This window comes from Histoplasma capsulatum, genomic scaffold, assembly GCF_000149585.1.
Source record: "Histoplasma capsulatum NAm1 scaffold_6 genomic scaffold, whole genome shotgun sequence".
Lineage (NCBI taxonomy): Eukaryota > Fungi > Ascomycota > Eurotiomycetes > Onygenales > Ajellomycetaceae > Histoplasma > Histoplasma mississippiense.
This window is the reverse complement of record NW_001813977.1, coordinates 2001563-2029029: the sequence shown is the minus strand read 5'-3', so window position 1 is coordinate 2029029 and position 27467 is coordinate 2001563. Positions and strand designations below refer to the sequence as shown.

Here is a 27467-nt window from a genome sequence, read left to right as displayed (position 1 = left end):
TCTTTTTTATTTTCTCTTTTTAAGCTTTCTTTTTTAAAAATTTCCCCCTTTCCGCTTAAACTTTCAAGCTCAATCCCTTTTTCATTGGCTGGGAATCATAATTTCTATCACTTTCTTTTACCACGTATGAAAGCTACATGAGAGGGGAACCAAAATGTTTTCATGTTTCTAGCGCATCTGACTCCAGCTCCCTGCCCTAGTTGTCTCATTATTTGAAATCTATATTTCTTATCTAATACATGGTATGGGTGACCTGGCAAAGAAAAGTAAAATAAAATGGGCGAGCAAGGAAATTTATGTTACTTGCAGTGAGGATGTTCAGACACGCACAAGTTGAGGGAGAGAACTTTTCTATAAACTAAATATATCTCCTATCTTCTCCAATTCAATTATTTCGTCCATGGATTCTATTTACATTTTATTTTTTGTCTTTGTGTTCTCTCTCGGTCATTCCCACACTCTTTTGCCACCCCCTTTTTCCAAGAGTTAAATGGAACATCTGCAACGGCAACGACAAAAAATTTACAGCATCGACAAGCATGTGTTCTCTTTGTCCAAAGAGAAAGAACCTGATCTAGCGATGGATATTCTAATTTTTGTGTATAGATACAGCTTCTTGAATTATATTAAACTGCTTCTCTAAGAAAGAGTCCCTGATGCCTACACGCGCTGTTACGCTCGTGATTCTTCAGGTGGGATGATAGCGCATGCACCATAAATAAACCCATCGTTAGTGTTATTAAAATCAAAATAATAAATAACAAAATTGGGTCATTTCAAATGTGGAAAGAGAACAAAATTATTTAATAATGGAAAGGGAGGAAGGAAAATTTTTTCTCAGATGATTGATTGATACAAAAGGAAAAAAAAAAAATAAAAAACCCCTAAGGATTTGATAATACATGGTGGATAGCTTAGTTATCCTCTTCCCCATTTTAGCAATGGCAGCGCGCCCTATTTGCCAGAACCTCCTTATTCCTTATTTCTTTAAATTATTTATAACATCCTTAGATACTACCAAGAGCAGGTTAAACGTTTCTCTCTCAAGAACTCCCCTTTTATACTGGCAGGGTAAACTTTTTGCCCTTAAGAACTCTGGACTCAAAAAAAAAAAAAAAAGAAAAGAAAAGAAAAGAAAAGAAGATCAGTCAGCACAATCTTATTCAAATTGGACGGGTAAGGACCGGGTTCAAAACCCAATTTGTTACGTCCAAGAAACCAGGAAAGGAAAAAGACGAACTTGGTATAGTAAATCCAGAAAAAGTCCGAATAGAGAATAGTCTGAATAATGCCAGCAATGACCGAAATTGGTTCGAAAAAGCCGTCTGCGAAATATCGATATATCCAATTGGGAATATATAGTGCTCGGTAAATACCCAGTGCGAAAAGGTAATGCGTCGTAATTGTTTCTGCCTCTCCGGTGCGCTGTAGCATGAAGAGCTGCGGAAGAATTGCTACGGATTCCAACCAGATTGAGAATGCCCAAAGGATCTTGAAGGAGGAACTAATTAGCATGGGGTCATGGTATAAATGCGTATTGAGAGGTAAAAATATGGAGGCTTTTCGTAAACATACCTCAGCCATTTCATATCTTGGCGGGAATATTACACCGAGAACAGCGCTTGAGCCTAACAGATATTGCACTTTAAACGTATCGATGTTTGGGTCGTGAGTAGGTTTGTAGTCGTTAACCATAAGATATATAGTATACGCAGAGGAGGAGATAAATAAGAGTTTAAAAACGGTATTGTATGCTGAATCGGTGAAGGTCCAAAAAAGATCTGTTGAGCGAGAAGTTAATAACCGCTGACTGCCGAGTATTTTGGTACTTATTGCTTGATATTGGCCTCGTGGAGATTGCGCAATATAGAGGAAAACATACCTAGGTATCGTGTAATATAAACGAAAAAATATAACGCTTGCGATTTAAATGATATTCCGGAACAGCTCTAAGCCCCAGGTCAGCTGCCACAATGGGAATAGTACGGACTCGACGTATATCTCACGGGGGAGGGGAGGGTATTCATACGCTAGATGATTTCATTTTTTGCAAAAGAATCAATATAGAGATCAGATGGGAGAAATCCGCTGTGATTATAAAAATTTGAAGGGGTCAGCCATTTTAGGGAGATTAAACAATATACAAGAGCAATTGAAGTCCATAACTTTGGACAAACACTTCAGTAAAAAAGCACTTAGGAGATATGGCCGGCGCATACCTAACAACCTGAAGATATTCATGTTGGCGACGAGAGATAGCGAATGTTTCGGAGCTCTGAAACGGGAATTGTAAGGGGGGTAATTGGCAGTAAGACCTTCAATCAACAATGCTCTCGACGCGATGGCAAAGGGCCACCAAGATAAAGGAGGCTCTGGATTCTATGGATTCTCTAAAAGCAGAGGACGCCATGAAACAGGGCATCTGAGGTGTGTGAAGAGCGTTGCTGGAGCAGAGAGCACAATTGTTGAAGCTGATCTTGTTGACACGAAGCCTCTCAACGCCGAAACTTGGCTGCGGCTTTGGATTTGAGCAGCTTAGGGGGTGGTCGGATTTTATTTTATCCGACGGCATGAACTCGTTATTACATAATATATTACTTAATATGCGCTCCTGGAGTGGCGCACTGCACACCAATACAACTCCTTTTCTACACAGTACAGGTATTCATTGTAGACAGATTTGAGACATTGTTCAAGAATATAAAAAAATAGCAGCAGACATCTCCCTATGCTTTTGTAGCACGGTTTTGAGATAATGCTTTGCTGTTCTCCCGATGAACACCTATCAATCAGAGGAAAAAGAATGTTGGCCGCAAAAGATTCTTATAATCTAATTGATGTTCTTCGGGAATATCCTCATGAAAAGCTAGAAAATCTGAAATACAGGAATTAGAAGAGGTTTATCTTATCTTAAGAAAACTGTTCAAAAAGCAGGCCCGCCCAGCCCATCACCTTCTGTCATTCGTTGCAAATGGCCCTCGGCAAGCTCACTCCTCAGTGCACCTGTAGAACTCTCCCTACTGAGTTTCTCCCATTCCCTTAGTCCAGCCCGCTTGGCCTTTTGTTTGTCTTCAATCTGCTCTAAGAGCTTTTCTTTATCGAGTTCTAGCTGTGCGAGACGCTTTTCGCGGCTTGGATCCAAGCTGGATGGCAGTAGTTTTCCACCAGGTACTATTTGAGGTATCCCGGATAGATAGTTGGTAGAACGTGGAGGACGGGGGTAGGGATGTGGGGTTGACGCGCTATTATGCCGAAACAGAGGAGGACGATGAGACTCGTAATTCGAGCCAGCACGATGTCCACTAGGAGTTTTATGATGCACCGGCGGGGAGTGGTGTCGAACAGATCCTGACCAAGATCCGTCGCGGGGACTGGGGCCATCCCTAGTAGAACTGCGAGGAACGCCACCCCTAGGGCGGGTTGGAGCGGAAAGTAACGATAAGTTAGTTCCACGAGCCTGGGGACCGGTTGGCGGTTGGGTGGTTGAAGGAGAGGACAACGGCGTTACAGATCGCGGTTTGTTGAAAGTTTGGGGTTGGCTGGGGATCCTTGGCACTTGCGCAACATTCTGATTCCCAAGAGAAGAGGGGCCTACGCCTCCAGAAGGGCCAGAAGGGCCCGGAGGTCTTGCATTTTGCGATTGACTTTCACCCCGTTCGTTATCACCTCCAGGACTCTGCCTCAAAGGTTTATCCGGTAGTTTTGGTGAAGGCCCACGCGTAGTCGGTTCCTTAGGAGGAGACGGCGGCCTACCAGCAGGCGCCCGCGGCGGCTCTACTGGTCTTGGTGGCGATCTGGTGGGACGGGAAGGAGATGTTACCGGTTGCCGAGCTTCATATTGTGTTCGTGTCGGCATATTGGCTGGAGAGCGCGTGACGCGCCCAGATCGCGGCATGTTCAATCTGTCGCTTGTTTGTAACGGTGGGGATGACCTCTGTGACGTCGACGTCGAAACACGATCAGAGTTGTGGCCGGATGGCACTCTCGGTGGAGAGAGTGACCCGCGTCGCCATGATCGCTCAGCAGGAACTTCTCGCCGCGGTTCGCGCCGATCCAAGCTGCGTGACCGAGCACGCGGAGGCCCTCGAGGATATCCAGGGAATGACGGAGACCAGGGTCGTTCAAATCTTGGTCGTACAGGCGGAGAAGCGACGCGCTCTCTTTTTGGAGAGCGAGGGTGGTAATTGTTGAGCGGCGAAGGGTCTCGAGTTCTTTTTAGAGGAAGTGGACTACGTTCCCTTGTATATCGAGGTGGGGACCTAGAGCGTCGTGGCCTTGGGGGACTCCGTCGGATATCGCGAGCAGGTGACGGTCTCCTGCTTCTGGGGTTGTAACTAGAAACCTGGTCTCTTCCCCGGAAAAGCGGGCTTCTTGAACGGCGCCGAAAGACAACTGGTGATCGGCTGCGAGGCCTTCCGCGATCAGGAGCCCAGGTGTCAGCTGCGGGTCTCAATGGAGAGCGAGCCCTTGGCGGGGGCGAGCGAACGTAGCGAGTATCACCACGTGGAGAATGTCGACGGGTTCGTTCTGACGGGCGGTAGCTTTCTCCAAAGCGACGACCGTCATCATATCTAAAATCGCAAAAATCCACAACCATTAGCCCGTTGCTATAAGATGTGGGAACTGGCTCAAGTTGTAGATATTAATCCAACTATCTCAAAATGAAATGGATTAGAGATTCTCCAAACCTTCTATCTCGGTCGCGATCCATGGCGATGTTCTTGTAAACAGGCGTTAATCAGAGCTACAAAGACGAGGGTTGCAGGCCGATCACAACATAATATCCGTGAACAGAAGGCTATCGCTGAGCCGCAGCGTAGCAATGCAAAAAGGAAACCGGGGTACGCCTCATGTTCCACCCTGCTCGGCTTGGTTTCGTGAGTTGTCCTGCGTTGTTCAATGAATTGATCTCACTGAAAGAAAGTGAAGTCACGTGGAAATATAGGTCACCACCAGCGCGATGCTAATCCAAACCCCCAACAAAGAAAACATCGAGAAGAGAAGTGAAAATTGAACTTGGTCTCGACAACATATAAATTCTCGGGGATGATAAGTTTTTTAAGGTCGGCCGGTGCGTAATCTTAGAAACGGCGATGAAACTGAATCATGATCGATTACCTATAGCTAAGAAAAAACAAAAAGAAATCAAGATATTGTTACAATTAAGTTCCCCACGCCTGATCAAACCCGAAAATCAGATATATGCTTTCTGTGTGCGATCAACTAAGATATTACCGTTTGGCTCGTCGCTCGTCATCCTTCTTTAATCGCTTTCGGCTCTCGCTGGCAATCATATCGCTCAGGTCCTCTTGGAATCCCCAATTAGGGTTTTGCTCCTGTTGCCGTTGGGTTTCATACAGGGTTTTTAAGCTATCCTTACTGATTCCATCATGGGAAAGTAGCGCATCAGGGTCAACAGACACGTCCACATCTCCGGGTTTTTTTCTTTTTCGACTATGATCTTCTGAACCAAGTACTGGAAGATTGCTCTGTGCAGCTTTGAGATCATACGCCCGATCGCCACCGAAAAAACCCTGAACTTGCGTTTGGTGCTCTGGGATGACTTGGTATGCAGGCCTCGGAAGCGCTGACTCCTCGGTTTCAGTCCCGCGATGATGCTTTCGAACATCAAATTCACCCACAACGCTTTCTGCGCCTCCCAATTCGGATGGGACGGTGGAAACCATCCCGCTTGGAGTCTCCAACCCGCTCGGGGTCTGCAACCCAGTTCCACTTTCATCTTCTTCCTCCTCTTCTTCTTCCTCCTCGCTTTCTTCTTCCTCCGATTCCTCTTCTGGGGGTTGTAATTCTCCCCAAAGTTCTTTCTCCACAGGTTCCCCCTGCTGTATATTTTGTTGCGTTTGTAATACACCGAAAATGTCACCCCCGTATAAGGGGCGGTTGTGCTCATCAACAGGAGGTTTACCGTATCCTCCGGGATGATACCCCCACATTGCGCCGGGAGGAGGCGGCGCATTTAGTCCTGGAATTTTGAGTGCAGGGTATGACGGGGGAGGTCCAAATCGTTGCTGGTTTATAAGCCACGGAGGAGGAGCGCCAGGGGGGATGTTGAGGGCTTCTTTCAGCTCATCGCTCAGTTCGCCGGGTCGGAGATGCCGTAGGTTAGTTTCATACTCTTTGCCCTCGTAGTAGACCTCGCCGTAGCGAGTCAGTTCGGGTTTAGTTTGAAATCTGAAAAAAGCCTCATAGAGCTTCTGGTAGTCAATATCCAATTTCCCCATCTTAGGCTGTACACGCTCGCGCTGTTTTTGTTTGAGGGTTGCTTGATCCTGCTTCTCCAAAGCTGCATCTCGCATCTCAGCGATGCCGGTTTCCTGTATGAACTTCGGCAAAGTAAATGGTGGTTTCTCAACTCCTCTCTTTGACGACAAATACTCCCGTTTTAGCGACCAATGGGTAGGTACAGGAACGACGTTTCGATATGCCTTAATATGAACGAGGAGACGTGGGTCTGATGCTGACGTATCGGTCCATTCTACCGTTTCTGGTTTCCGAACCAACGCCTTCAACTCTGCCACGGACAGTTTGTTCATTTCCTTTCGCTTTTTCTTCGATATTTTTGGGCCAGAAGCTTCCTCTTCCTCGTCAGGAATATCATCGTCGTCATCGAAGTAGACCTCGGGTTTGTCAATTTCTTTGGATGCGGACTCTTCATTTTCGCGTTTCTCGAACTTGCTGATTACATCTCTGTACATTTCAAATAAGGGGTCCACTGAATCGTAGAGGTTCTCAGGATCACTAGCATCGCCCTTGTCGCCCTTGCGCTCGGGAGGAGCCTCCTGTGGGAGATCGTCTTGCTTATTGTTCGTCTCAACAGGCTCCGAATGGTTTTGCGGAGCCGGAGAATCGTTGCTAGATTTAAACTGAGGGGGGGAAAAAAAAATCAGTAGACGTACATACCAAGAAAGAAAAGATCCAACATACCTCATGCTTTTTCGCTTTGCGCTTAGCCCTCTTCAGTTGATTCTTCGTGGGTTTCGGAGTTGCGGCTGGCATATTGGAAAATTACAAAAGAATTGGCACAGGATCCTTCGACCCTTCAGCTCAGTCGACACGAATTACTTGGAAGACAGGGAGGCAATCAGCGCACATATATAAACTGACACTTGTATAGATTATGTGATGCTAGACTTTGGGAACGGACGGGAGAGAAAAGAGAATGCCAAAGGGATGCGCGTAAAGTAGAGATAAGCTAGGTTTAATTCTTTGATCACGTGATTAAATATTTCGTCAAACACTAGGTGAAAAATAAAACAAGCGGATAATTTGCATCAATAATAACTAGTGAAAGAGCAATTTTCTGGAAACACCACCAAGGGCTTGGGTATATTTATAAATACCAACCTTCTAGTAGAATACAATTGCCTAAACAAAACCAAGACAACTCCTTCTAACCACTCAAACTGAGCACCAGTGGTAGAATGCCGAGAAAAAACCATCATAATACCCATAGACTTATGAATGATCCACCGAAATGACAGTGTGTAGCACTAGTATACATGTGAATGTAGGTAGCCGACTACCGTCTCTTGGCCGATCTCGACTCTAAATGAAAGGGAATAAGTCAGCGAACCGTGCCTGCCCTGATGCTAGCTACGTGAAGCCTTTCTTACCTGCTGCAGTGCGTCTCTTCTTAGGGGCTCCCTTCCCACGGCTTTGGAGTCTGTTATTTTGGCGTTGGTTAGCCAAATAATAATATCTGCATTGATCGGCGAACACCGCACGTACTTCTCTATGACAGCCAGCCGCTTCCCTTCCGGGTAATCCACAAACCGGAGCCCAAGAGCATCGTAGGCATCTTCCAATTCCTTCAGAGTGCCTATCCTTTGCGGGTAATACGCCGCCAGTGCGGGCCCTCGTAATCGCTGACGTAAAACTTTATTCCCAAGTCGTTGTTGCTCTGGGTTGTAGGTGTGGGAGAAAATCCGACATTGGGCCTTCGGAAACAATTAGCCAGTGTATCAATGCTAGCAAGCGGTGAACAGAACCAGCCTTCACAAGGTCTAGAATTCTAGAGCGAGGGACAGACATTTCGTCCGCGGTCTGGAGTCGCTCCTCGTTGTAGTCGTGGTATGTCGTCGACACACAACATTGGAAGGTCCTTGTTTGGCTGAGGGTGGTTTGCGAGCTTGGCCGCTAGTCCTTTTTTGTTCTTCTCCAGTCTGTTTCAAACTCTGTGCCAGCAAGGAGTATTTATTGATCAAATAACAACATACTTCGGACGCGGGTGAAAACGTTCCCCAATAGGACCTTGAATCCTAGGCATTAGAGCTAACCCTGCAGCGGAAGAGTTCACAATGCCATAATTCCTCGAACTTTTCTTTCAACGATCGCTTCTCGGATACTCACTTCGGGAATACCGACACCGAAAAAGTGATGGACACGAAACGGAAATTTGAACTTGAAAGCTCCGGGATGGTGACGGCAAGGAAGTCCGTGAAAAGACGTAAGGTCAGTGCGAAAGCCATCCAGACTACGTATCTCTTGATCTCCCTTTGTCTATGTTTCGACGATTATTAGCTAACAGAGATTCTCCCTAACAGAAACTCTGCGATTCGGAGTCTGACACCGTTTCTACAAATTCACAATCCGCTTCAAGCAACCAGAAACGTGCAAATAAAACCAAACATCGTTTAGAAAAGCTTAGAAAACTCACCCGTAAACTACTGAACCACCCGGATCAGGTTCAAGAAGCCCTCGATGGATCTGAACCCGACCTGGTCGTAGTTCTGACAGCGCTTGCCAAGGCACTTTCTCCAGAAAAACCGACACCAGAATCTTTGTATTATTCACAATCTCCTCGTAGTCGACTACGCTCCTCTTCGCTCGAATTGCATGCCCAGAGCAAACTTCCGCCTCTCCCACCCGTTCTGGATAAGCAACTACAAACGGCGATGTTCACTCACGAAGGAGTCCATAACCCGAATACCGCCTCCTTGCCAGAGAAAAATTACGAAAGGATGGAACTCCTAGGCGATGCGTATATTGAGATTATAGCAACCCGGCTAGTGTGGGATACCTTTCCTCGTCTCCCGGCTGGGCGTCTTTCCCAGATAAGGGAACTTCTAGTGAAAAATGAAACGTTGGCTGAATACACGTCCCTTTATGGCCTGGATCAAAAACTGCAAGTGCCTCCAAATATTCGGGATCAAATAAAAACATGGACGAAAATTAAAGGCGACCTTTTTGAAGCATACGTTGCAGCTGTCATCTTGTCTAATCGTGACAACGGCGTGCAGTTGGCCGAAGATTGGCTGACACAACTCTGGATACCAAAGCTTGAGCAAATAGAGAAAGACAAACCTGTGCTCCGATACAAGGAGGATCTTGCTAAACTAGTTATGGACAAAGGAATCAAACTATCCTACTTGGACGAGAAACAATCAATTTGCCACTCGGGGGGTTTACAAACGTTTTTCGTCGGGGTTTACTTGACCGGTTGGGGCCATAAGAATGAATGTCTAGGGTCGGGGACTGGGTTTAGCAAAGTTATAGCTGGAAATGAAGCTGCCAGGAAGGCTTTGGGACACCCTGTAACGCATCGGGCTGCGGCTGCTAAGAAGGCATATCATGCGGCCAAAAAAGAGGAAGCAGCGGGAATTCGATTATAATAGCAACAACAGCGAGTTGTATAGTTTATACTGAAGCATATTCACAAAACCTTGTAACTACCTATATCCATATGTTGCCATATATTAGACGTCTGAGTTGTTGTATTGGTTGCCAGCATGGCGGCCCAACACCTCTTCCAATGTCACGTGATAAAGTACCTCTACCAACCTTCAGGTTAGTTTGAATGAACCTGAGGTCGGATTTCTAGTTCTCGATAATCACATATGTCACTTCGATCCGCGTGCCACAGCTAATGGAAAATTGCAAATACCATGGGTTCCCGCATTACCCGTGGATGCGTATGGCGTTTCCCTTACAGATCCTTCAGCTCATCACATTCGAGGAGTAGTGTCCAACTTGCCTATCAAACATGGCCGGTTGGAGATGGCTCTGCGACCATCGACGAGAGGCGAAGCCCTATAATTTTTTTGCATGGGCTGTTTGGCTCCAAGCAGAATAACAGGAGTATCAGTAAGTAAGGAGGAGCCGGAACCCCTTGCTCTCTTCGGAATGTTTGCTGATGCGGCTACAGAGCTCTGGCGAGTTGTCTGAAGACTCGCATCTATACGCTTGTAGGGGATTCCTCCTCCCTCCTACGTTTATTTGCTCGATATAGTCGGTGTATACCTAACTTCGCTTTTTATAAACATTGAAAGGATCTTCGAAATCATGGCGACTCTCCACATCTCCCAGAGCACAACTATAACGCAATGGCGGATGACGTCGAAGAATTTATACATAACATGAAGCTCGAAAAGCCTACCCTCATTGGCCATTCGATGTAATTAATGTCCCCGCTCACATGCCACGCATGGAAATATGGATCGCTTCTGACATTGCCTGGGGAAATTTAGGGGTGCGAAGACCGCAATGACCGTCGCATTGCGGTGTCCCAAGCTCGTATCATCATTTGTCGCAGTGGACAACGCGCCCATTTCCGCAACCTTAGGCAACCAATTCGCGAAATACGTAAAAGGCATGCAGGAAATTGAGAGAGCTAATTTCACGAAGCAAAGTGATGCGGATCGTGTCCTCCAGCAATATGAGGAGGTTAGTTCATATTACCCATACAGATCTTACTTACATATATATATATATTATATATATATATATATATATTCCCTCCAAACACCTGTCTTCGCCACTGAAAAAGTATCTGGTCTAATTCTAATCTATAACTTTTTATAGTCCCTCACGATCCGCCAATTCCTCCTCACCAACCTTATTCGATCGAAGGAAGACAATACGCTAAAGTTCCGGGTCCCAGTACAACTTCTTGGTCAATCTTTGGATGAGCTCGCAGGTTTCCCCTTCAACACGTCTAACAATATCAAATTTGAAGGTCCGTCGCTTTTTATAAGAGGGACAAGGAGCCACTATGTGCAAGATCAAACTTTGCCTATTATTGCGCACTTTTTTCCCAATTATCGCCTTGTAGACATTGATGCTGGACACTGGGTGATTTCAGAGAATCCTGATGCGTTCAAAAACGGTTCGTTTTTCCTGATAATTCCTTCTCCGTTTTAAGAAACCCTACCAGGGAAACTAACGGCATTTTTACTTGTACTTAGCTGTTACGGAGTTCCTTCAGTAATTTAGTCTGCACTGTCGTGTGCGGTTTATAGAATACGTATACCTTCTTGTAAAACAGTGTTTTTTTTTATTCAAGGGTGGTAGAATGCCAGGTGCACTAGATTATATTCAAATATAAAATCGTTTCAATTCGCAAAGACCCTGCAGCAACCCACTCGGGGCTGTTATTGAAGTTGTGTGGATAAACATATAATGGTAGCGAATTATACACTGGGAGCTGCTACCTGCCAGTAACTGATATAAAGTTATTTGAACTGAGCTATCATTAACCCGGGGGGATAAGAAGCAATACATTTAAAAAAGCATTTAAAATTGAAAACATTACCACTACCGTGCGTTACCCATGGAGAAAAATTGAAAATACAGCTATCTAGACATGTGTGGCTTTAAGGTTCTGATCTTGTTCAATGATTTTTTTTTTTTTTTTTTTTTTTTTTTTTTTTTTTTCAAAAGGGAAAAGGAGAGCAAAGGAGAGAAAGGACATCAAACAGTTGTAACCATAATCCACGTTAAACAACAGCCAGCACATATAAACCAGACGCGAGTTTTAATTTCCATTTCTCCAACGCCCCGTTCATTTCGTTTTCCAGCCCAGTTTAAACGGACTCGAGAACCTGCTCCTTGAACTCCCTCTCGACCTACGGAACGAAGATGGAGGTATTAGTAAAAATCTATACAATATGCCAAGGGGTGGAAGGAAGGAATAGGGTTTGGGAATGTGTATATCTATATACCTTCTGCCCCTTGTCATCAGTGCTTGACTCTCCGTGCAAAGCAAGAAGAGCACCCAAATCGAATTTAGGCGATTTCAGGAGCTTGACCTTGCGGATATGGACCTGTTCGAAGGGTGTAATTAGTACGAGATGACAGTTGGTGAAACTGTACATAAGCGATGACGGGGAAAAGAAAGAAAGGGAAGGAAAAAGTGGGGTTCCAATCGAACATTTTGCAGAGGATAGATGCCGTGGGTAGACTTCTCGATTTCCCGTCCAATGACCTCAGGAATGAGCTTTGTGAGTTGGGCGAGGGTACGGGACGAAGCCTCGCGTTGGATGATCTCAGTGATCTTTTTGCGGATGGCACGGATCTGAGAGGAGCGGGCGTAAGTAGTCTTCTTGATCTGGTTTGGTCGTCTCTTTGTAAACGCAATGGCAAATAAGCGGAGGAGGTAGTCGTCGGTGGTCTTAACGGTGACGTTAGCCTCAATCAGAGTTTGCCATTTGCGGACCAGCGATCGAAGCTTGTCGGACGTGAAATCGAGGCCGTGGAAGTTGGTCAGGCAGTTCTTTCCCTGGACCTCGTCAACCCGTAGCTTGACCTTACGGAATGCGTGGTCCTCATCGTTCTGCAGGTCGGCGAGCGAAACCTCAAAGATCCGTCCCTTCAAGGAGTCATTGGCGTTCTTGAGGCCCGTAGTTCGGTTAACCAATGTCTTTCCCACACTGTTTTTCCCTTAGTTAGCTTATTTTCCAAAATCTGGCATTATATGAAAGGAATCGGGAAAGACATCGTACTCTCTGACGGCGAAGGTCGAGGGAGCCTAATGAAAACGGGATAATTAGCATTTTATTCCCATTACAACTTCAGTTTCCAATCCCCCGGCCAACATACCTTCACGGAATATTCATCTTTCCTCGAAAAAGGGTCCTGAGTCCGTTTTTTCAGGCCTTTCTTACCTTTCGATAGACGCTTGTTCCTTAACAATTTAGTCAGTAATTTATGGTTATAACAGAAGGAAACCAGAAACAGAGACAAACGAAGCAACTTACTTTCCGACAGCCATATTTGCGATATGGTCCTATCTTGCAGCTGGGAAAGAGAGATAGGTTATCGCATCCGAAGGCATTGAATCGAGCATGTCAAGTGTGATGGGAATCCCACACAAATTTCCCGCTAAGCGAGCCCTCCATACTAGCCACTATAGGTTAGCGTATTTTCACCTCCAACTTACGCATGAAAGTCATTTTATGCATTTACAATGTTTTAGTATGAGAAGGTCTTCGCTACTGGGCATAGTTAACCTTACAAAACACGAATTTTTTGTGGGTATTTTACCACGACAACCAAAGGACGAGGAACCCATCTTATAATATAGGTGCATGTTTTTGTTCATTTCACATTCCTTCAAATCTGACGGAGTCAACGGATATATACGCTGTATATACAACCGAAGCTGAAGTCATTAGTCGTTTTTAACGTGAAATCAGATTTCACGAAGGGAGAAATAATTTGGCCACCAGCTATGCTATGCTATGGTTACACAAGTATACAATTCTCTTGCTGAACGTTAATTGAACGGGAGAGCGCGGAGGACAATGAATTCGAATGGAAAGGAGAAAGGATAAGGAAACTCGATCAGTGATATCCTGGAGAAACCAAATAGAGGAACATTGATATTTTTTCTCCCCATTGTTGTTCTCACAACCATAATTATGTAATTGAAATATTAAAATAGGATGTTCCATTTTGTATTATTTGAGAAATATTTGAGTATTCCTGGAGTCTCCACCAAAAGCTACATTAGGCACAGATCAGGGCGCGAAAAAAAGATTTTGGTTTCATAACTTCGTTACCGGCGTGTACTTCATTGTTTATTTCCATGACGATGGACAAAGGCCGACGACATCTCCCTCAGTGCTAGTAGCACCCAGTAAGAAAAATGATGGAACAAGATGTGAGGAAAGGAAAAAGGATCACCTACATCCACATCTTCCCACGCCCGCCCTTGCACTTGGGAAAGCTCATCCATAGTCAAGATCTTGCCGGTAGTGACTGTTCATCCATATTAGCGTTGTATTATCAAACGAAGCCTAGGAAAATACTGGGGCTCGGCATACAGTAACCAGCGTGGATTTTGGCATCGATTTCTACCCGGCTGTCTTCAGGGATCAAATCATCCGGTATCGGGACTCGTTCATGGATCGGTATGCCTTGTTCAACGATAGCATCATGTTTCATGCTAGACAGATCATTAGCTCTGTGCGACGCAGTGATTGGTTCTCAACAAGGACGATAGTATCTACTCACTTCGACATGCTCAACATTCGATCGATTTTGGTAATACCCAACCAGTGTAAAATCTGCAGACATAAGTAAAGGTCAATTAAAAGGGTGAATACTGCCAATCGTTTGTCCGTTTTACGTACATCGGGCATAAGAGCCTGGAATCGCATATCCTAGTCCTCGCTATCAGTTTTTGGGATGCCAGAAAAAGCGGGGTATGTGGTTGGGGCTGTTTATTATATAGCCAAATATATAGCATACCTTGACACCGGCGATATTTTCGGTTCTCTTAAAATACTCACTGGCACCTACATACTCTAAATTAGATATGTTATTTTCGCATTCTCGGCTAAGTAAACATACGATCAGACCCTCGCTTGCCTACATAGGAAGTCAGCTATATCAGAGATATGAGGGGGAAAAAGATAACAGCATGAATAAGAAAACTCACGGGCATTGTAGACCAGGTATTTTGTGACTTCTCCAAGAGCACGGCCTTCCTTTCGAAAGTAAATGACAACGCCACTTCCTCCAAGCTGGGCCTCCTTGACTGCTTCTTCTATCCCAAAAATCAGGTAGGGGCGGCAGGTACAGATATCAGATCCAAAAACATCACTGCCGTTGCATTCGTCATGAACGCGAAGAGCGAGTTTCACATTTCGGTCAGACATCTTGGCAGGGTCGCCAAAACAGTACACTGTCAAGCCTCCAATGGGTGGAAGGAACAACTTAATATCGCCTCTGGTGATCAGCTCTGGGAATGAGCCACCTGTGTTTTCGAAAAGCGATCTGCGCAGAGTTCCTTCGTCTATAAATTATGATTGCAGCAAATTCATGAGAATCATATCCACGTATTGGGAAAAAATAGCTACCTTTTAATTCGGGCATCTTAATGGGGTTGAACGAAGGAAGACAGTGCTCACCTATGCCAAATCTTTGGGCTACACCTGGTAGATACCAGACTGGTTCAACAGCAACTTTCGTCACCGCCAACTCTCCTGACTCATTCAAGCATATCTTCCCGTCCACCTTCAACCTGCCCGTTTCAACACTCTGCTTCAATTCGGGAAGCTTCATATGCGCTTTTGTGATGGCAATAGTCGGTCGAATATCCACGCCTCCCTTGTTGATCATATCAGCAAAATCAAATGGAGCACGATGTCCCCATGGATCCATCGAAACTATCTTTTTCGGATCAGCCCACTGCGGGAAAGGCCCAATGTTGACGGGGGGCTCCGTATTCGTGAAATCGGGGCGGTGATCGGCGTTGAGATCTTTGCTAGCGACCGCGAGCGCGTAGTAGATGGAATAGGAACCACCATGAGCCCCGATTGCTTGCATCGCAGTGTCAGTAACGATGCTCTCTTATCCCATAATTGGGAAAAAGCTGTCCTGACTGACCATTTCTTCTCTTGACTGTGTCGGGATGCCTGCTCACTACAACGGGTCCTCGTTTGATTGGATCTGCGTTTCCCCAGTCCACAGCTATCGGGTTTATTCCAGATTGGCCAGGGTATGTGGTAAGGATAATCCGAGAGGCACCAGAAGTCCTACGCGGGATGTGTGTAGACACTGGAGTTACCTCAGACCCCAGCTCTCGGGCTTCATCCCTTGTGTCGTGCTCAGGAACATCGCCATGAGATGCTAGTAACTCAACTTTCGCTTTTATATCCTCGATGGAGCTGGACAAGTGAGAGTGGTCAATCTGTATCCTTTCAAGTGCCACCAGGATTCCCGTCAAATCGTTGTCCGAGCTGGAATGCGGAGCTGCCATGGCTATACTTTCATATGCACCTCGATAGGTGTGAGTCGAGTAAATAGCGATAAAATAGTACCCAGGGGAAAGGGCAAATACGGGCAACTGTGTAGAAAATTGAAAATAGAAATAATCAGTTGGGCAACTGGACTGCTAGGCTACATAGAAATCTGGCTTCCCTGTGTAACCCCGAGCGAGTTGGGCGAATGAGCAGCAAAAACAGGGTGCGGGAAATCCCCACGCGCTTATTCAAAATGAATGTGTATAAGAGTTCCTTATCATATGGCAAACTGAATCTGAAATGAAAAAGAGTCTCTTCTGTCTGGCAGCATCACAGGTTATCATGGCCCTTTAGGTGGAAGAACTATTCATAGCAAAGTTGACTGTTGTTCATGAAGGTCAGCCACATTCCCCCTCACCGCCACATATGGTGTTGGTTAACCCCACCAATCTTTATTTGCTATGGCTTTCCTTTAATACACACAAGTTCCTTTTGCAATCCACAGACGGTCTAGTAGTTAACCAGGCGCTCTCAGTTAATCCCTTACTCTAATAGTTGGCATAGGTCTTGCTCAAATGAAGAGATGCCCAACACTTTTGATTATCAAAAGGTGTCAACCACGCAAAGCTACCAAGCTTTTTATCAAGAGGGAAGGCTTCTTTTAGCCATTAAAGCGCTTGGTAACAATCAGATTTCAAGTGTACGAGCTTCAACAAAGCTATATAATGTCTCTTATTCGACTCCTAACCATCGGGTGAAGGGTCGTACGGCGCTCGTCAATGCTCATCCGGAAAACCAAAAGCCTAGTCTTACTGAGGAAGAATGTCTTGTTCAATGGATTCTAACCATGGATGAGCGAGGAAAACCACCCCCAAATTGAAACTATACGAGAAATTATCAATATTCTTCTTGCCAATCGAGAATCTAACCCACTACTAAACAGTTGGTGAAAACTGAGTACGAAACCTTTTCCAAACGCTATGAAGCGCTGGAATCCAAGTTCTCCTGCAAGTATGATCTACCAACGGGCGCTATGCGAGGACCCTGGGATTGGCAAGTGGCTTAAGTACTGAGCGGACGGGAAGCCCTGTTTTCCACTTCCTATGGCCGCCGCATGTGGTTGTTCTCCACTTGTTTTGGTAGACATCGTCGTATTAAAAGGTCTCGAGCCAGCAGCCAGCGCAACTCAAGATTTACTACAAAGGAACGGATCGAGCGATGATGTCCGATAGATTAAAAAAAAAAAAAAAAAAAAAAAAAAAAAAAAAAAAAATTGAACGAAATTTCATTTCTTGTAGCCGGTTGTTGACGAAATCACACATGACATGATCTTACTGTGTCCCATGCAAACCCTCACGCTCCAATTAAAAGTCGGTGAGAAGGTTTCTGGCATCTCAAACAAAAGGTAAATTGTCTCGAGAAGAGGGGAGAATTAGAGAGGTAGAAACACTGTTATTGTAATGTACTACGGACGGCGCCGGCTGTCATTAGGCTGGAACCCTCCCAGACTTATCAAGTTAGATCACTACTGGATAGATAAGGTGGGGGTGTAGTGGGGGTGGAGAAACCCGCAAGGATACCCAGGCACCCCTATTAGAGCACCCTGGGCCCAGCAAGGACCTAGGTAAGACAAGACCTAGGCGCCCTTAACAAGTGGTTAGTGCAAGTAAGGCTCTGAATGCTGAGATGGGTGTTGTTCTTCGATAGTGAGAGAGAGAAAGCGGATTTTTCAGATATGAGCCTATATTAATTAAAAGTACACACATTCCTACATGCATTGCATACATACAGAGACTAAAAATATCAATCACCTAAGAAAGGAAGGGAACGAATATGGTGACAATAAGACAGAAAATATATCAAAGTCAAAATTAGTGAAAAGGTAGGGGGTAGATATGGTAGCAAGCTCCTCTCCGCTTCCTTTCTTATCTGCCCCTTTTTCAACGCAACATGTTACATTAATTAGTTGTTAACCGGTCGAGAAAAAAAAACGACGTCTTAAGCCCAGGACTCGTAGAACAAAGGAACATAAATAAAAACACATGAGAGGACGCGAGCGCGAGCGCGAGTAAAAGGGAGAGGAAAAACGCAAAAAAAGAGGAAGCGAAAGCCCAATTCAACTCAGCTCCTTTTCCAGCACCAATAAGCCCAACAACAAACGCCCGAGTACCTTTCGCCATTGAGAAACGCATCAAGCCAAACTAAGCACCTTTGTCCGTGGGTTGATGAGCTTGTGCCCAAGCGGAATTATGGGCAACCGACAACGCGGTAGGGAAAGCCGGTAAATGTAGTATTTCTGCCGCTTGATTTTTTTAATCCCAATGGCGGTCGTTAAAATATTGACTGATTGACCTTCCATTGCTCTCCTTTTCTCTTCCTCTGCTTTTCTTTTTTCCGTTATTTTGGAAGGATCTCACAAAAACTGCTCTGACCACAAGAAAATGGGAGAAATGCGAGTGTGAGGGAGGATGGGAGGGAGAAGAGTGGGTACGAATATGACATAATGAAGGAGATAGGGGAAGAAGAAGAACTGAATTATTGATCGACCAGCCATACACAACGTAAATCCAGACAACACACCCTACAGGTTTTGGGGTGGTGAGTGAAGGGGAGATATTATCGGAATCCAGTCAAGGACAAAAAACAGACAAAAAAAGGAACGAATATTTAAACGAAAACAGTTACTTTCCTTTCCATTAGCTTCCCACTCAATCCACACACGCACACATGCACACAAAAACATGCAAAATCAACCGCACGTCCTCTTTTTTTCTCAAGAAGACCGTGGCCCAGCATCACCACCAGCACCAGAAACAGGGCCTTCGTAACACGGGGACATCATCACCGGCAGCATCATGCTACAGCTCAGGTTTCCGTTGCCGCTCCCGTTTCCATTCAACGCACCGCGTCTGGTCGTGAAAGAGCTGGAAGGGCGAACGAAATATGCCTCTCGCTCAGCGGCAGTAGTCCCGCGGTCAAATTGAGAGCGACGACGACGCTGCTCGTCGCGATATTGCTGGCCGACACGAGGGGCGAAGAGACCTGGTATTTTATTGGTGTTAGTGTAAAGACTACTTTTTGTCTCTGTTGATTCGGGGAGGCGGGAGGGATATCCTAGCAGGGAAAGAAGTAGACGAAATAACAAGAGGAAAATAAGCCATACCAACATGCTCTGCGTTCTCGACGCTGCGGCGCATTTTCGAAGGGTTGTCCGGCCCAGGGAAACGGTCTTCGCTGCCAGCCAGCGCGCCGCTGCCCGTATGGAAAATCTGAGTGGCGTCAGAGTCTGCGTCTTTCGTTTTATTATATGAGAAGCTTCCAGGGGCATCCCTACCTTTGGGCGGAAGGAAGGATGCTCTAGCATTACGGAGCTGTTGCGGAATTTCTGGACAAGGCAGTCCTTTCCTTGGATGGCTAGAGGGTGACAACGTTAGTATGCCTAGAGCCTGAGACAAACGACAAACGAAAACAACGAAAAATACAAGGGAAAAATGTGGAAAATATTTCAACTTACTGGCATAAGATATTTCCGCGACCTTGTCGCTGTTGAAGCAGTTCCTTTTTGAATGGTTAGCATAGTTGTCTTTGCTCGGATCCAAGTTGTGAATTAAAGCCTACCATGTGTGACCTGCACGGGCTTTCGCGAACTACAAAGGGGGAGGAAGTGTAAGTGCCCGTTTATGTGAGCATAGTGAGAAGGGAAGATAGGGCCATACGTCAATGATATCAATTGGCTAATGATAGAAGTTAGTACAAATACGATTCAAAAAAATAGAACCTTGTCTGTATAGGCGAGATACTCACATCTTCGAAATTGATGAACGCGTAACCGACACTGCGAAACTGCGCATCAGAATGAAAGCCTTACAATTATGGGGAAGGCATCTATGTTGGTTGGTAACTAACTTGCAGTTGTTTGCGAAATCTGAGAGATCATTGTTAGTACTAGGAATACAGCCCGAAATCGGCAGGTGAAAACTTACCTATACGCAAGTACATGAAATCGTATTTACCGTGGCTGGTTTCGTCGACGATATCCTTAAGCATCGCCTAGAAACAATATGTTAATACACGTCGGAACCTGAGACAAACGAGGGTATGGAAGCTGTATATACCTGATCAATCTTGTTTGGAATGTTGCGAAGCATAATCTAGTGATGAACGTCAGCAATAGCCAAGAGGGGAGCGATTCAAGACGAAACCGACCGTAGTACGGACGTCGACACCACAGCGGATCCGTTCGATATCAACGAAGTTCTGGTTGTTAGAGCGAGGATCACCATGGCGGTTAAGCTCATGACGAGGACGGAAGCCGAAGTGGTCATCGCCCTTTGGCATCCAACCCATGGCTGCTGCGTGATCATCAATGGGAATGATAGAGCGGCCAGTAGGGCTAAGTTCGTGATATGGACTAGGAGACATTTGAGTCGTAGATCGACGACTATATGGTCGTCTGTGCACCAAGTCAGAAGAGGTGAAGAAATCTTTGGATTCGAAAGATCCATGGCGAGGCGTTTGTGGCTCTGCCATGTCTGGTTTGTGGAGTTTAAGCTCTAGAACGCATTCCTGATGAATGACATCTTAGCAGACAGTATTTGTCAGTGCTATCGGAAGGGAAGTACATACATCGACTGATGTGCCGTTCAAAGTCGAAACGACATTATCGGCAGCACGGGTATCGAAGAATTCGATCAAAAACTCGTCAACATTTCCTTGAGTACTTGGTAGGCCATGGAAAGCCTTGATGTCGCCAAAAGTTTCCAAGAGATCCTTGAACGAGTGCGACACAACACGCGCATCCAATGCGGGGTTAGAGCTGTCATAGAAAACAGAGGCAAAAACTTGACCTTCGAAATCGGAAACTAGATCAGAGTTGCTTGGGTCGAACTTCTGGGCATACTCCCTTGCTGTTAAAAAGCGGACGCGCCATTCTGGATGAAGACGCCCAACTTTTTCAGAAGCGTTTTTGGCATCACGAATGTCAGTGAAGCCTACGTAGATGGTCCCCGTGGAGTTAAGTTCTGTGAACACAGGGCCCTTGAGAGTCCCGAATTCCCGACGCTATCAGGAGAATCGAGGTCAGCTATTACTGACACACAGCGATCGCCGGATGTCCGAGGGCCTTTGTACTTACGTTGAAAACCTCGGCAAGAGTGAGATAGGGGAGATTTGCTGGGACACGCTCGATGGCAAAGGAGCGGTTGCGGTTTTCGCTATCAAATTTCCCTAGGTGCGCAAACATCATAGGAAGTGGGGTTTTCACCAGTTTTGCTTTCCCGATGGGGCCAAAGCTCGAGAGGCATTGAGTTGAGCGCGTCCCAAAGACATTGCTGGCATCATGAGGCGCATCAGGCTCTGAGGTGGCAGCCAAGTAGCCCATGTTAGGCAGCATTGACTGGTGCTGATGATGATGATGATGATGATGATGATCTCCAGGGAAGGCTGAGCGGGGAGAAAATCCAAATGGATTAATGTTAAACCCAGACGGGGTGAAACTGGTGGCCGTTGGCGACAGCTGAGCGCGACCAGCAGAAGACGGAGTGGACAAGAAGGGATCTTGACCCTGGTGATGGCCCACTCCATTGTTGCTAAGCAAGGCGCGAGTTAGATAAAATGGGTTAGCTTTTAGTGCCCAAGGAGCGAGACAGTATTATATGATATATCAAAACTTAACTTACATGGAAAAGAAAGGGCGTTGATTGCCGTCAAGAGGACCACAAAAAGCCCTTCCGGACTCGAAGCGGGATTTCAGACGGAGGTCTTCCGGAGAGAAAGCAGTGAGTTTTGTCTCGGGGGAGCCGTTGCGTGAGGCTGCCAGGTCTGAGGAGTGAGGGCTGCTTGCAACAGCAGAAGTTCCGTTGCCTCTCATTCTTGCTTGTGGAAGGGAATTTGATCAAAGAGGGGCAAAAGGGATAAAAGACGATGTTGGTATGATTAGGGGACTTTGTTTTCTTGCTTGTTTGCTTGTTGGAAGTGCAGGGGTTTGTTTTTTTTTCTCTTTTACTTTTTCCTTTTTGTTGTCTATCAGGAGAAATCTGGTCAGAAGAAGAAGAAGAAGGAGAAGAAGAAGAAGTGGATGGCTACGATGAAGAAGTTGAGATGGAAGCGAATGGATAGCATTGGGCGAGAAACTGAGATACGACAAGCAAACGCACCTAAAGGGGCAAACGAGTGAGAAAGCAGTGGTTGAAGAGAATAATACTGGGCAGCCAGCAAAGCAGGAGGTTGTTGTTGTTGTTGTTGTTGTTGTTTTTGTTGTTGTCGCCGTTGGCGTTGGAAGAAATGGATGGAAGGATATACGAGGATAAAAGCGTGTAGATGGAAAAGATATATACCTATGATATATCGGCTAAGCTATATAGAAACCGGGAGGAACGAGATGAGCAATGGATCAGTGAGAACAGAACAGAGGAGAGAGGAGAGTGAGCGTGGGCTAAGAAAAGTAGGAGGGCTGGGGAGGGGGGAAGACAGAGAGACAGGCAGAGGGAGAGGGAGAGGGAGATGGAGGAAGAGAGGTGGGGAAAAGGAACAGTGAATGAGCAAGACGCAAGCAGTGCGGGGAAGCAGGCTGGAAGGGAGAGCTGGTGGCGGGAGAGAACACAGTGAACAATGGCAGATACAAGAAGAGATGAGGTGCAGAGGCATGGAGACAGCTCCTCATTTCCTCAGACCAGCCCAGTGAAAGACCAAAAGAAGGGGTGAGGATATATGGAGCCAACCTTGGGACAGCAGAAGAGGACAAAACAGGAAAATGGAGGAGAAGATGAGCACTGAAGACAGAGGAAAAGAAGAGGTGCAGCATGATGAAGAGCGGGGTTGGGAGCAGAGAGGAACAGACAAGATGTGAATACAGTGGGGATGTGGTGAATATGGGATATATATGGACTGTGGATGTATACTGATTGGACCTGTCTAGGACCTTGTATAGGGAGTATGGACAGGCTTGGGATATTTTTCATATCCATTCAGCAAGACTCATATGACACTTCAAGTTTCCATATGCATACTAGAATTAGAATTGTCTGGATAGCATGCTCTTTTTCACAGTTCACAGTCCCTTCTTCACAGAACAGAGAAAGGAGTATCAGAGTATCAGAAGATTCACACAATTGTATATGTACATTTGGACATACAACAATCACTCACAGAAAAGGGGGTCTCTGGTGATATTGGCAGAAGGGAAGAAGACTGAAAAAAGGCATTTTCATTTCAGCACTCCAGGAGATGGATCCCTATATCCCCCCAGCTCATCTTTGGATTGTTTTCACAGCCAGAGCCCTGTCATGTAGAAAGCATGGAGTACTAAAGAACAAGTACTACTAGAATTGATATACAATCTCCAGGGGGCTCCTGAAAGAACAGACAGCCAGCCATATATTGAAAATGGACAGCGATCCGAGAATACTGGCACCAGTATCCTGGCATCCAGGCATCAACATCTTTCATCTTTGGCTATTGATAGTACAGCTAGCTAGACGGATCACCAAGTTGAAGTCAAAAGGGAGGGAAAGCGAATAGTTCGTTAGCAAAGGAGTCCACAAGCATCCATATCCCCATATATAAATATATATACACATAAGGTATCCATAGAGTGGTTATTCTGCCGCCTTTTTCGCTGTCTCGACCCTCACCGCCGAGCTTGGTCCACCTCGTTGCATTTTTGGAAACTTGGATATAGTTACTTCCACTACTACTACGTTGGACAAAAGCACTGGGATACCCCCTTTTTGTTAGTCTGTTGTCAATTACTTTTCTTGTTTGCTTTTGTTATGACTCAATGACCACTGGGATTTCTCTCTCTTTCAAATTTCAATCTATCACGATAACCCACCTTCTTGATACCCAATTAAACCTCCCGGCCTCCGCAGCTATTCCCGCGGCGCTTCCCGTAGTCATGCCTGGCGCAATCCCCTCGCATAGAGACCCCACTGATATTCTCAACCAGGTCTGTAAAAGTCCATACCTATGTACAAACCAGCATCCCCTAACTACATGCTAAATAAATAATTATGTACGTAGATCGTCATCTCCCCCTCAGACACCGACTACCTGGACCAACTCATCCCCTCAATCCGCGAATACAGCCGCGGAAACAAAACCTCCCAGCTCCTCCAGTCCCTCTCCAGATTCGCCAGCGACCGTGAATTGGCTATCGAGAAAGCCTGCAACTCCAACCACCAGGAGTTCGTCGCTTCCGTGAACCAACTCCTCCGCGTCCGCGAAGGCACTGTCAGCTTGACTTCCGAGATCCTAGACCTCAACCAATCCATACAGGCCAGCACGGAGCGGCTGGCGGAACAAAAGAAGGCCCTCGTGGAATCGCGCAGCCATCGGCAGAACATCGATGAGACCTCGCGCGCCTTGCAGGATTGCCTGGAGGTGCTACGCCTGGCAAATCACGTCAATGACCTGCTGGCCAAGAAGAACCACTACGCCGCCCTGCGCGCTCTTGACGAGCTGCAGAACGTCCACCTGCGCGATGTCACGCAGTATAAAATCGCTGAGACGATTCAGCGTTCCGTGCCGGCCACACAGAAGGCGATTGCGGAGGCCGTCATGGCAGACCTGAATACGTGGCTGTACCGCATCCGGGAAATGTCGCAGTATCTGGGGGAGATTGCGTTGTACCATACCGACCTGCGCAAGACGCGGCTGAGGGAGCGCGCGGAGCTCAACCCCTATTTCCGCCAGTTTCGACTGAATTCGGCCATCGAGCTGGTCTCGGATGAGCATGAGGAGTTTGATCTGCTGCAGAACGATGACCTGCAGGTGGATTTCACGCCGCTGTTTGAGTGTCTGCATATCCATCAGTCGCTGGGGCAGATGGATAAGTTTCGCGTTGAGTATGCGATGACGAGGAGGAGGCAGAAGGAACTGATTCTGCCGCCCTCGATTTCTGTCGTTGAGGATGATGGTGCGAGTTTGCATATGCTTTTAGAGGAGATTGCGGGGTTTGCCATTGTTGAGCGGTCAACAATGAAAAAGGTTCCCAGTCTCAGATCTCCTGTCGAAGTAAGTGGGATAATTTTGTGATAATTTTTCTACTCGATGTGATCTTCTAAGGAGCCCGCTAACATGTTTTTTGTTTCCTTTGTTCAATTTATATAGGTGGATGAACTTTGGGACTCAAGGTGTCAGGGTGCTGTTGCTTTGATTTTAAAAGCACTTCATACCGTCGACAATGCCGAAAATATCTTGAAAATTAAGAACTTAGTCGTTTTGTTCATGCAAGCCATGGATGTGAGCTATGCAATATCTCGCACGCATGTAAAATATACATGTAAATGCTGACTGACTTTTCATCTTTTTTTTGTCTCAAACAGACCTGGGGCTTCCCCGTCGGCGTGTTTGATAACTTTCTCATAAACCTGTTTGAGAAATATGCTGAACTTCTCAAGAGGAGATTCAGCGACGACTTCCAGGAGGTATGCCATTGGGTGGATATGAACTTTTACCCGAGGGAAGAATTCAGTAAACTAATGACCTCTGCAAAGATTGTTTCAACCGATGACTACATGCCGATGCCAATTCAAAACATTGAGGAATATGATAAAGTCCTCAATGTCAGCTGGTATAATCCTGAGAAATCGCGCGAGCAGCAGACGTAAGACCCACCTACCACGCAAATATATATGTGTGTTATCACCAGTGGCCACGGTTAACTGTCTCTCAGATTCCCATGCGTTTTGCCATTCTCTCAAATGTATCCGCTATGTTGCATCGATATCCGAAACTTCCTAAACCAGTTCTATTTCTTCTCCAACGACGATTTCCAACACCCAAGCATGATCGATGAGACTTTGAGAGAGGTACATATACCCAGCTCCACGATCTCCGATATACTTACGTTTTCGTACTAACACATCTATAACACACACAAAAAAAATAGTCCCTCGACTCGCTCCTCTCGGATAAAGTCTGCGAAACCCTCGTCGAACGCCTCGGTTCACAATACCTAGGCCAAATCGTTCAAATCCTCATAAACCTCGAGCACTTCGAGGTAGCCTGCCAGGAACTGGAACTCCTCTTAGCCGCCGCACGGTCGCCCAACTCCAGCTGTGCAGGTGCCGCCGTAACGCTAAACGCAACGGACAAGTTCCGCAGCAACAAGAAAGCCGCCGAAAAGCGGATCTTCGAGGTCGTGAATTCGAAGATAGACGACTTGATCGAGACGGCGGAGTATGACTGGATGTCGCCCGTGCCGCAGCGGGAGCCCAGTAACTACATGCAGACGTTGACGAGGTTTTTGTCGAACATTATGAACTCGACGTTGTTGGGTTTGCCAACGGAGATTAAGGAGTTGATATATTTCGATGCGTTGAGCCACGCGGCGAATATGGTGTTGGTATGTTATGTTCTTTTCTTTATTTTTTGACGATTATTGTCATCATCATTGTTACCACCACACAAGCTGCTTCCTAAACACACACACACACACACACATATATATATATATATATATCTCGATTGAGGATGACTTATATTTTCCTTCTTTCTTACACAAGGCCCTCCCCTTGTCACCCGGCGTGAAAAATATTAACCCTAACGGCGTCGCTGCCCTCGCGCGGGATGTCGACTACTTGACCCAATTCGTCGACAGCCTCGGCGTGCCCATCCTGCGCGAGAACCTCGACGAGCTCCAGCAGACCGTCCAGCTCCTGCAGGCCGAAAACACGGATGAGTTCTATGACATCTCGACGAGGAATAAAAAGTATGGCCGTGTTGATGCGATGAATGGGCCCATTTTGTTAGAGAAGTATGTTTCTTCCCCCTCCGATTTTTCTTTTGCTTTTCCTCTTTTCTTTTTCCCATATGATTTTTTCTTTTTTTTTTTTTTTTTAATAGAATGAGGTGAAGGAGGGGGAGGTATCAGAGGTATAATAGTAGACGGGAAGGGCTAACGAATATGTTTTCCGTCGTATTTTCCTTTTCGTTTAGGCTTGTTGCAGCGGTACAGAGCCCGCAGAGGCAGGATAAGTTCAGTGCGCTGTCGACCAGGTTCGGCATGAAGTAAGAAGTAACTCTGTTATTTGGTTATTACATGGTAGAAGTGGAATTCCCCAGTAATGGCTGGGATGGGAGAATGAGTACGCAGTCGCGTATAGGAGGCGGCGTGCTTCGTCCTGGTTTTGATGAGGAGGACGGGCATGTGCGCGCACGGCAACGACCTAACCTTGGAAGCGTTTCCTATGATGCTTGCCCTACATACTAGTAGTGTAATACCATTATTTCTTTATTTGTCATTTTATTTGAGCCTCTGATAGCAAAGAACCATGCCGACGCCAATGAAGTGACGGAGGTTAAAAAAATCCTCAATGCTGGTCTTCTATTATTCGAGAAGCACAAATCCACCCACACACGCGTGTGCTCTCCCTCTCTATATCTCTAAGCAGCCTGCCCATGAACGAGGAATATCACGAAACCCGAAAGAACATCATATGCTCCGTGTATGACATTGAAAAAAGTGATACAGGATCAAAA

General features: G+C 46.0%; 11 protein-coding genes across 11 annotated transcripts; 5 read left to right on the top strand and 6 right to left on the bottom strand.

Annotated features, from left to right (window-relative positions):
* Positions 1–1007: 1007 nt before the first annotated feature.
* On the bottom strand, positions 1008–1695 carry HCAG_06921 (ER lumen protein retaining receptor 2; the record flags this gene model as incomplete). Its single annotated transcript, XM_001539266.1, has 3 exons — positions 1008–1014; positions 1241–1491; positions 1576–1695. The coding sequence occupies 3 exons, from the start codon at positions 1693–1695 to the stop codon at positions 1008–1010; spliced, it is 378 nt and encodes a 125-aa protein (XP_001539316.1).
* A 646-nt stretch (positions 1696–2341) lies between these two features.
* On the top strand, positions 2342–2530 carry HCAG_06920 (predicted protein; the record flags this gene model as incomplete). Its single annotated transcript, XM_001539265.1, has 1 exon — positions 2342–2530. One exon carries the CDS (start codon positions 2342–2344, stop codon positions 2528–2530), a length of 189 nt encoding a protein of 62 aa, XP_001539315.1.
* A 441-nt stretch (positions 2531–2971) lies between these two features.
* On the top strand, positions 2972–4184 carry HCAG_06919 (predicted protein; the record flags this gene model as incomplete). The annotated part of the gene is made up of 3 exons (XM_001539264.1): positions 2972–3005; positions 3388–3516; positions 3673–4184. 3 exons carry the CDS (start codon positions 2972–2974, stop codon positions 4182–4184), a joined length of 675 nt encoding a protein of 224 aa, XP_001539314.1.
* Positions 4185–5231: 1047 nt separating this feature from the next.
* HCAG_06918 (conserved hypothetical protein) lies at positions 5232–7017 on the bottom strand (the record flags this gene model as incomplete). Its single annotated transcript, XM_001539263.1, has 2 exons — positions 5232–6884; positions 6946–7017. 2 exons carry the CDS (start codon positions 7015–7017, stop codon positions 5232–5234), a joined length of 1725 nt encoding a protein of 574 aa, XP_001539313.1.
* Positions 7018–7540: 523 nt separating this feature from the next.
* HCAG_06917 (mitochondrial 37S ribosomal protein RSM27) lies at positions 7541–8052 on the bottom strand (the record flags this gene model as incomplete). The annotated part of the gene is made up of 4 exons (XM_001539262.1): positions 7541–7566; positions 7635–7684; positions 7750–7958; positions 8014–8052. 4 exons carry the CDS (start codon positions 8050–8052, stop codon positions 7541–7543), a joined length of 324 nt encoding a protein of 107 aa, XP_001539312.1.
* A 345-nt stretch (positions 8053–8397) lies between these two features.
* On the top strand, positions 8398–9632 carry HCAG_06916 (predicted protein; the record flags this gene model as incomplete). Its single annotated transcript, XM_001539261.1, has 2 exons — positions 8398–8472; positions 8565–9632. The coding sequence occupies 2 exons, from the start codon at positions 8398–8400 to the stop codon at positions 9630–9632; spliced, it is 1143 nt and encodes a 380-aa protein (XP_001539311.1).
* A 711-nt stretch (positions 9633–10343) lies between these two features.
* On the top strand, positions 10344–11227 carry HCAG_06915 (predicted protein; the record flags this gene model as incomplete). Its single annotated transcript, XM_001539260.1, has 4 exons — positions 10344–10414; positions 10488–10683; positions 10822–11125; positions 11205–11227. The coding sequence occupies 4 exons, from the start codon at positions 10344–10346 to the stop codon at positions 11225–11227; spliced, it is 594 nt and encodes a 197-aa protein (XP_001539310.1).
* A 595-nt stretch (positions 11228–11822) lies between these two features.
* On the bottom strand, positions 11823–13009 carry HCAG_06914 (40S ribosomal protein S1; the record flags this gene model as incomplete). The annotated part of the gene is made up of 6 exons (XM_001539259.1): positions 11823–11864; positions 11961–12062; positions 12170–12668; positions 12741–12766; positions 12838–12922; positions 12996–13009. 6 exons carry the CDS (start codon positions 13007–13009, stop codon positions 11823–11825), a joined length of 768 nt encoding a protein of 255 aa, XP_001539309.1.
* Positions 13010–13857: 848 nt separating this feature from the next.
* HCAG_06913 (hypothetical protein) lies at positions 13858–16003 on the bottom strand (the record flags this gene model as incomplete). The annotated part of the gene is made up of 9 exons (XM_001539258.1): positions 13858–13863; positions 13928–13998; positions 14064–14185; positions 14254–14306; positions 14373–14402; positions 14491–14537; positions 14681–15037; positions 15153–15563; positions 15631–16003. The coding sequence occupies 9 exons, from the start codon at positions 16001–16003 to the stop codon at positions 13858–13860; spliced, it is 1470 nt and encodes a 489-aa protein (XP_001539308.1).
* A 2756-nt stretch (positions 16004–18759) lies between these two features.
* On the bottom strand, positions 18760–21855 carry HCAG_06912 (predicted protein; the record flags this gene model as incomplete). The annotated part of the gene is made up of 13 exons (XM_001539257.1): positions 18760–19028; positions 19150–19255; positions 19321–19400; positions 19501–19529; positions 19605–19633; positions 19791–19821; positions 19893–19911; positions 19970–20036; positions 20102–20137; positions 20193–20552; positions 20613–21047; positions 21121–21574; positions 21665–21855. 13 exons carry the CDS (start codon positions 21853–21855, stop codon positions 18760–18762), a joined length of 2106 nt encoding a protein of 701 aa, XP_001539307.1.
* Positions 21856–23880: 2025 nt separating this feature from the next.
* Positions 23881–27000, top strand: HCAG_06911 (conserved hypothetical protein; the record flags this gene model as incomplete). The annotated part of the gene is made up of 9 exons (XM_001539256.1): positions 23881–23931; positions 24006–24998; positions 25095–25226; positions 25310–25411; positions 25481–25590; positions 25660–25795; positions 25876–26331; positions 26492–26742; positions 26925–27000. 9 exons carry the CDS (start codon positions 23881–23883, stop codon positions 26998–27000), a joined length of 2307 nt encoding a protein of 768 aa, XP_001539306.1.
* Between the last annotated feature and the right edge of the window lie 467 nt (positions 27001–27467).